Raw genomic sequence first — 9647 nt, forward strand, 5'->3', positions numbered from 1 at the left:
CGAATTTAACTTCAGTCTTGACTGTCAACATCCTGTAGATACGTATAGGTTTTGCAACATTGATGAAAAGTGATAATGTTGCCTCAGCCATTTTCCTTATAGATAAGGCTGCGCTATGATTCCTTCGGTAGCTCTTTCACTGATACCGATGTATGATACACCTCTTTGTGATAAGTCTTGTTTCTTATTGCCACCAAATGATGAACTGTCACGTGAGCAAAATTAAAGAAATTGTGATATTATAGATTCAGACAAATTTATAATAACACAGTTGTCATGAAAATAGATATTATTTTTTCCTACTCAGTACCCGTTGTTTCAAATATGTGGGCTTGTGACATGAAAATAAGATTTATTTTATTAAGATATAAAATATTTTACGACAAAAATATTTTTTATCTTTAAATCCTATTTTCTTGATGGGAATTATGAAAAATATCTCCCACGAAACGAAACAAAACGAAAACAGTTTCTTTGCGCCTAATAATATTCTTATTAATTCGTTTTTTTATTAGTGTTTACACTCAGTTTTTCAAATGTACGTTAAAATGAAATTTATTTTATGACTTATAATAATCTTTCTTTATTTCGTAATTATGGCCTATTAAAACATTCTAAATGTCAATTTCCCGTGGGTGATTTGGCCTGTCAATTCTCCTGTTAATACGCCACTGACGGTCATTAATGAAACCTTGATGTAGCGAGCAATTCCCCCGACGCTAATTAATTTTGTTGACAGACTGTAATGTAGCACTAAAGTACAGGGCCAGGAAGTGGTCTATGGGGGCTAACCATTCCTTAAAATTGCACTTATTTAACAAACCTGCAATGATGTATCATCATTTACATCAATTAAATCTGAAAATTATTGCAGTTACGCTGGTGTGCTATTACTCGGAGTTGTAGGTAAAGAGACGCATATTTAAACTTTAAAATGTCACTTTAGATACAGAAACCGGCCGACGCTAATAAAATTTAGTGGACTTATGTTAGGTATATTCATTTATGTTCATTATAGACTTATTCCACAGCTCTTATGGTAACGACACCTGTTCATTAATAGACTTTTTTCATCATAAAATCGTGCTATCAAATTATTTATACATGTTTTTAATGGTTTGATAACTTAGAACGCCCAAAAGTGACGGTTTTCGACATCTAAAATTAGTAAAGTGCCCCAATAAAAGTGAAATAATTAATTATATTACCTTACGTGCTATGGGCGTAATATTACGCCACATGAGATCCTTCGATTTTTACTTCGGGCTTATTATTACGCCATCCGTATTTTTTAAAATTCGTAGTTTGCCATTGTTTAGCAGAGTGGTACTGACCTCCAAATTAATAATTGACAATAAAAGCAATATTCGTTCTTTAAAATGATAACAAACTCCAATTATTCGCATCAAAGGTTTTTTGTTAAGAATTAACACAAAATTATAAAAAAATGGCCTGCACTGGGGTACTGATCTTCAGTACTAAGGTCAGCACTATAAGTGATATCTTCTGGTTAGATTCACTTGTTCATTGAATATGTTATCCGGGTCACAGGAGCGGTTCGTCACGTGGTACCTTGAGGCCCTGCGGCGGGAGGCGGCGGCGCAGGGTGTCCAGCCGCCCCTACGGTGGGGCAAGGGCCGGCGGTCAGACTCGGAGGCGAGCGGGGAGGATGCCGAGGCGCAGCGGGACGGCGCCTGGGATGACGCGTCGGTGGACGTCGACGGCGGCGCCTTCGCGGAAGAAGTGAAGGCGCTGCTCTCGGAAATAAAAGCCTTCACGCTCGCCTCCCACTTCTTCTGGGCGCTGTGGAGCATCGTGAACGGCACCGTCTCCAGCATTCCTTTCGATTACTGGGTGAGTACAACTAATTAATTATACCATAATGATCACCAATTCTGCAACGAGTTTGTAAAATAAAGAGACCCATCAAAATAGGCTATTCAGTCTTCTCGCTGAGTTATAACTCTCCATTCGGCTGTCTCGTTCCATCAGCCCTAATGATGGAACGAAGCTCGGGATCCGAAGCCGATCGGGATCGGCCTAATGGAAAGAGATAATCCTGCTAAAAGCCCGAACAGCCTTTTTTTGATCATATATGCCGTGAAAGCATTACATATTACTTAAAAGAGACCCATATTTTCCCGTCAATCAATCCGTCGCCTATATCTCTAACTGCTCGCGACGAACATTCAATGGCTTTAACCCTTGCCCAGAAAAGTTGGTGACGTCACGCGCTCTTTCCGAGGGGATCACCCCTTCTCAGCTTCTTCTCCTTTCTTCATATCTGACTAGTGTAATGCATTAATGTTGTCGCTATTGAGTTTTTTCTTCTTTCTCTTGAATTAAATTTTTAACGTTGATAAGCATCTAGGCCGTAGGAGTGTAGGTCTTTAAGATTTAAATGCAAAATTGCAAGAACTGCACTCCAAGACACTAATCAACTTGTGCACTATTGTGAGGGATTCCTTTCCTTGAAGAATGATATTCCCTGAATGATTTAATCAACCGGTATTCAAATGGCGTCAAAACCAAGAGGCTAATTTCGTATTTTTTATCATTAAGTTATGAGAGAATGGGGAAGGACTTAAAAATCATCGTAACTATCTGTCCTTCCCATCTACTGTTGTAAAAAATGGATTGTCATGTGGAGTCCTGAGTGAACGGAGGGCTTATTGTCTTAGATAAATGTGTATACAAAGTACCTACTCTTTTTATTTTTCGCTCAACATGGTTTCAGCATTAGGAAATACTGATTGAATTGCCATGCAATGAACTAATCTCTAAATGTTACTCTTGTTATACCTTTGCAGGAGTACGGCGAGGCTCGCTTTCGTGCCTACTTCAGACACAAGCGGAGGCTGCTTGAAGAGGGGACCAACTCGGATCAGGGATCGGCTCATCCATAAACGGGACCATCCAAGAACGATTCTTTTATTCCTCCGTTTGTGTTCTGCTGGCGTGGGATCCTAAGGCTCAATTTGAAAAGTCACAAATAGTCGACGGCAGGATGTTATGGGGCTGTGTTATTTTGGATGGTGCTCGAAAAGGTTTTAAGGTTCAGAACACGCTTTGGTCATCCAGCGTTTAGTAGGTTGATGGCTTTGGCATTATATTTGTACCTTAAAGACTTGATGGCCTATTCTAAAAAAATCTCTTTCTCAAAAATTTCCACTGAACTGTGATTGAAACGAAGGATGACTTAAAGAAAAAATTTTCTCATGCCATAACGTGCATTGATTGCTGTTCGATTTTAAGCAAATGGAGGTCCTTCTATCGCTGTGATACAATAGCGCTTCAGGAATTCCTCTGCTGTTGAACAACAAAGTTCCATTATGCCGTAATGTTATGATTTTCAAAACTTTAATAATCTGTATTATAAAATATAATGTGGATATTTTGAGTGAGGCAGAATTTTGGAATTCAGAGTTCTCTCCTTTCGTAAGGTTGTTTCATCTGACGATTCATTAATTTATTAAATGTAGTCCCAGAAGTTTATTTATTATATGGGAATTATCACTCAAGTGTTTTGCCGAAGAATATTGCTTTTTGTTATTTATATTGTAAGCAAAAATGGTGAAAAGGTATTTATTCGAAACGCATAAATTTTTTTCAATTTGTTTGAATCTTATATTTTTGGTGTAATTAAAACCTTATAAAATTTTTCTTTTTTTGTGCGGACATTCGTCAGGATAATAATAATAATAATGGGTCATTGGTCGAATATACTTGTGGTAAAAATTTTGTTTTCGTTCTTATATTTAAACTTGTCATTTTATTTAACTGTTGGATATGATACTATCGATTTCGTGGCTCATGCTCCTACTTAATCACCTAAGAAATAATCATTGAAAAGAATAAAAGCTATCTTAGTGATAAGCATCCCTGAATTCTCAGAGGTAAATTTTCAATGGCCCAATTATTTTGTAGAACCTATACATGCTCAAATGTTTGTATAAAATATTGACATGAGCTCTTGTAATCGATAAATTTCCAATGACATATCTAAACACCATTCTCATGAAGACACACCTGAATGTTCCGCATTGTAAATCCAGTTCATTTTGAAATAGCTCCTGACACAAAGTAGTATATTTGTCCTGTGAGTAAATAGTATGAATAGGCCTATTTTTGTGATCTTTGCAATGATATTTCGCTAATGGTGCTAGGTCAAGGTTGAGATGGACTTCGTACCATCGCCTAAATGGAAAGGCGAAGTATTTTTTTTTAACGTCATATCTCGTTTTCCTATTTAATACCTTAGGTGTTATGTCATTCCAGATCGTGATATACAACTTATAATGACAGCATTGCATTATTACTTTATTCGAATTAATCATTAAAAAAACTAAAAATGCTAAACCATCCATTACAGTTAAAAGTTTCAGTAAAACTAACTTAAACAGATGATTTTAGATTGAAATTAGCTGAAATTGTTCTATTCAGAAATGATTTATTTTATTGATGGGAATTATAATCGGTGCTAACGAGGATCGTCATTGGTGATCGTTTTATTCCTTTTGGAATTAAAATTATGCACAGCGCCTCCGCCGCTATATTTCTTGCACTCGATTCTTGTCGATTTTACGGGGTTGATAAATGTAAAGCATGAAAAGTTTCTAGGCCATGGGGGTCATAAATTTTGTACGTAGTTCAATGAGAAGGTCTTGATAGCCTTTTGAGTCTTGAAGTAGCGCTGGGGCTGAGTCTTTGGAGATATATCATTCCACTAATGAGCTTATGGGAGAATGTTGATTACCATCTTCATAATCGCCGTTATTGCTTCCACGAAAAGGTTTCAGTCAAAACAAGTGTTTTGCTCAAATTCTGTAAATAGTTTAAAGTAAATAAATTGAATTTTATTTGCGCTTTAGAGACAAAATCGAAGCGTTATTCTAAGTACTCTCAATTTTTTGTACATTACTATTTCAGCTGAGGTTTGTGCGCAGCGTGCTTGCCAATGTTCCATATGTTCTGCTTTATGTTGTGATGTTGCATACCCATACATGAAGTCGACATTGCTAATCTTTAGCTATATGTAATGCTTCCATATCTGAGTTTACTTTGTGACCGTTCAGCGTATGAACATGCGCAGTCATACATCTGATAGCGGTTTATCATCGAAGAGTAAATTTATTCAAGCCTCAAAGAAAACTTTATGCGAACGTTAATTGCATTTGCTTTTGGATGAGAGGTTATATTTTTGTAATGCGAGTACTTAATGTTCCTATTTTGATTTTCAATACTGCCAAGCCAGCATTGTTTTGGCGGCTTGATGGGTAGCTTTAATTCCTTAAATATGTCCCTTTATACGCTTCTTAAAATTAGTTTTCATGCTTACGAGTGAAGCGTACTATTCAACAAAATAAAGAAATTTTATTGTCATTGACTTTCAAATAACAATACCTCATTCACTTCTCCGTTTCTCATTTATTTCTTTTTTCAAATTTTTGAACTACTTTGAGAAATTATGCGCCAATTTAATGTGAGATTTGCATTGTTTGCCAAGTGTATATACACACCGATCGCTGCGACTTGGTACTTGAAATATACTGCGGAAATTCAAAATATTTTGTGGAGTCCTTAAATATATTACGAGATTTGCTATGGGAAAGGACAAAAAGATATTTCCATTTATCCATGAAGATACTTTAAAAATTATTTTGTGTGAAACTCCAAAGTGGATTCAACCGTCCTATTCTAGTTTTCAAAATCATGGACATCCGGTTCTTTTTGACCCTGTTTAATTCCTTCGATAATTTATTTTCAATGCGATTTTTTGAGAATCAAGGTTGGCCCGTTCATAACTAAGGAAATCAACATAGAAAAAACAGCAGATAGAACTAAGTTATCAGGAATTATGAATGGGAACTAAGAGAAAGTCAGTTCTCAGGCAATACTTCGTGAAATAACTTCAAGGAATCAGATAAAAGTAAAACTCTTGGTATGATTTCTAAAACTCTTTTATCAGTATTATTAGCTTTTGTGTTGACTGATATTTAGATACCATAGAAATAAAATTTTGTTCTGTATTAACATGAAAGCGGTTGAATAAATCTGGACCTTCTTTTAAACTAGACAAAATGAAAAATGGTTGGCGCATAAATTAATCTTTGTACACCTGAAATGAAATTTGACTGTCTTTCAAAGTGTTCTGATGTGCTTCTATGGAATGGGGGTCAATGAAGCAGTAGGAGAGTCGGTAGATTACACGTTGAACCAAAACGGTGAAATAATGTTGTTAATTCCATTATTGCTGTGTACTTTCCTTGCTGAAATTGAGCAGTATTGAGGGAAATTAAAGAAAATGAAGTCTTTATAATATATTTAAGCTGTTGATTATCGGTGAAAAGTGAATTTAGTTATTTCATATCACATTTTTTTTCTGAGCAATTTTGATTTTTGTGCAATTTAAAGAAAAGAAAAACAGAAAATCCCAAGCCGAATACCAATGAGTATTATGTAATTAGTCTATTTTAACTACCTTTCTCTTGATAAACTTGGGTAATTTCAGATTATGCAAATGGTACTGAAAATGTTTTGAAAATCTTGGATGAATATTCTACTGAAGGCTTTATTCCTCTTTTTCTGTCAATTTGTTGTTGTTTACCCGTCATGGCGAATAATTATGGCTGATTTGTGGTAATTGATGGAAAATAAAGTAGATAATACATGTTATGAGCGGAAAATATGCATCAGGGATTCAAACCCAAAAAATTGAAGATTACTGAAGTGAAAATGTAATAGTATCCGAGCTGATGGTTTACCTGAGTTGGGCGATTGGTTTTGAAATGAAGTCTTTTACCGTTCAATGTCCATGTAAATTATTGTTAATCGTACGTTCGTGGGGTTGACTGATTGAAAGTCTGAGTGCTCATAAACGACACGAGATATGTCAACTCAATGGTAAAGTTGCCTTCTAATGATACCATATCGTGCGTAATGGGCTCAAATATCATATAGTTTTCGAATTTTGAACAAGCTCATGTTGTAAAAGCATTTAGATTTTCAAGAATTTGGTGTCATTTACATAAGAAACCACACGTAATGGAAAGGGAAACACGGATCTTCTCAATGTCCATCATTCAATATCCAGACCTAAATACTGCAGTACTTTTTCAACAATTTCAAAACGCCAAATATTTGCACTCTTTCTTTCCTAAAAAAGTGAGTGCACGCAAGCCTATTGCGGTAGAGAAAAATCTCATATATATCCGGCTGTTGAACGATGTCATATTCAATGAATACCCCTTTATCGTATAGTTTGTGGTGTTTGACATGCATGCATTTGACAAATATTCCATGTCTCTGGAGCATGATCAATGTTGATCGAAGCTCAAGGTAAGTTTTTGTAGTCCGTGGTAACTCAACTGAGTTTCTGTAAGCAGTAATGTACTTATTCCTGTAACCAGCACAGAAAATAAAGGTATTCCAAGGGAATTTCCATTCAAGGCTTATTTTTAGCTGTCATTTAAAATTTTTCAAGGATCCTTAAGTAAGGCCGGAATCATATTTGATCCGTTCTATGCTAAGTATTTTCGAGCTCATCGTCAGTATGCAATAAAATGTTTGCTGCTTCTTCTTACTTCTGCATTATCTCACTCCAGTATTTATCCAGATCTGACGACATATGAATGTTGAGCATTTGTGTTGTCGTGGGTTGATTTTTAGGCCGGACGGAAATTAATTAGTTACTTCAGCCTTAAAAAAAATATGTATTGTCAATTTTTAAAAATTCAAAAACTAGCTCATCGGGATTGCAAACATTAATACACCAATTATGTGATCTTAATTTGATGTCTTCAGGTTATTCAATGCAATATAAATAAAGTAAATGACACAATTTAAAACAAATAAAATGATTCCCGGGTGAAAAAATAGCATGAATCCAGGGGCGGATCCAGGATTTCTTTCTGGGGGGGGGGGGCACAAGGATATCTCGTAATACAAAATGAACGCGATGATAATGGGACCGTATTAAAAATCTTGCATATTTTTGAGGATCTGGGGGGGGGGGGGCACGATCTCATTCGCATCGCTCGATGAGCTCGGGCATTGCTCATTTATAATTATTTATTGCATCATCCCTACGCATCCACATCCGTTTGGGTAAACAGTGGAGCACATGATTGCGCAAGAGGAGTGGTCAAACTCGCGATAATTATTTCTCGGAAAGAATATAATTTTCCTATTATTCTCCCGCTACCGTTGGGATGCATTCTTGGGATTTTGTCCGTCGAATTCCTAAACTCTGACACAATATTAACATTCCTTCATGATGTAGTGCCAACGGTAATTTTTGGAACGCTTCTTGCCGTTATTCATATAAATTTGAGAGGACCAAATTCCATAAACATGGTATACATTTCCTGAACTGTTGATTCACAGAGGTTTGCTAATGTTTAAGTTTTTACGTAAAGTTTTAATTTTTATTGCTATTAGAAAGCCTCCTATGAACGCTCAGAATTATTATATATGAATATTCATTTCTATGCAAACGATTTAAATACGTAAATTTAGCATGAATTTAAGTATTCCTTTGGAGGCATAACATTTTAGCACAGTGCCAGCCGGGGATACAATAGAAACTCGGATATCGTTTTTATAATATTCCCTTTTGTCTTCGTGCTAGTCATATGAATATAGATATAGGACTAGGACAAGATATAGGACTTCGCGTAAATAATTATGTAGAATACTGGAGTCAATCCAAGCCAATAATGAGCTTCATATTCCTTCATTCTTCCAAGTCCGGAAGGTAATGTTTTTGGAGTCATAATAGTAGATTTGAATTTGCATATATTTTTTAATGCATTTTTGAAAATTAATTTCACAGCTCGAAAAATACCACAGTAAATTATGAAAACAACACAATAACGTAAAAAAATAATCGCAGTATTTCTCAGGTGATCTATTAATATTGTCGAATTGTATACAGACTGAACAATGTCAGTGGTCTAAGAGAAGAGCTAGAGAGTTCGTTCTGAATTGATCATTACCATATCGGTAATTAAAGGGTCACAATAGATAGCAGAAATTGCATTTAAATATTGCCTAGGAATTTGTGACTGCACGTACCAGCGTAATATTATATCGTTCATACATAAAAAATATTCGAAATCAAAAAATGTAAATTATTAGGATGAAAGTAAACCAATATCAGATTTGAAATTACCTTGGCCATACCTTACTCTGCCGACAGAGTTTGAATTCAGCGGAGTATTAAAGTATTCGATTTGAATTTATCAGTGGTGAATGTTTTTTGCGTGCAAAATTAATTCAGATCAAATCAAATTTATTATAAATATCACATTTCGTGTTAAAATATCATGACACAAATAATGCATTAGGGTAGAAAAGAAAAATATGCAAAACATTACATGAAACATTTCACAGACAAAAAATCAATTTACCATTTAAAAAATTATTCTCGGTTACCATACTATGACAAATGGTCACGGTAAATAACAAGAAATATCACGATGGGTAATTTACGTAAATTACTATGCAATTGTGCAAGCATTCCATTCCTAATCGCACAATCACGACGACAATGGCGTTTACTCCACGGAGTTTCTCCCTCCTGTTGCTCCTCGGAAAGTGGGGCCGGGTGGGCGGAGAGGGAGGGGGTGAAGAGGGGAAGATGGGTA

At 35.6% G+C, this 9647-nt stretch overlaps 1 protein-coding gene across 1 annotated transcript in view; it reads left to right on the plus strand.

Moving 5' to 3' along the window:
• Positions 1-7437, plus strand: part of LOC124153468 (choline/ethanolamine kinase-like) — a 35025-nt gene extending 27588 nt beyond the window's left edge. The window contains exons 6-7 of the mRNA XM_046526637.1: positions 1552-1854; positions 2811-7437. Of these exons, the coding sequence (XP_046382593.1) occupies positions 1552-1854; positions 2811-2906 (399 nt within the window). The 3' untranslated portion in view covers positions 2907-7437. The remainder of the gene's footprint in view (positions 1-1551; positions 1855-2810) is intronic.
• The last annotated feature ends 2210 nt before the right edge of the window (positions 7438-9647 follow it).

This window comes from Ischnura elegans, chromosome 2 (assembly GCF_921293095.1).
Source record: "Ischnura elegans chromosome 2, ioIscEleg1.1, whole genome shotgun sequence".
NCBI classification, from domain to species: domain Eukaryota; kingdom Metazoa; phylum Arthropoda; class Insecta; order Odonata; family Coenagrionidae; genus Ischnura; species Ischnura elegans.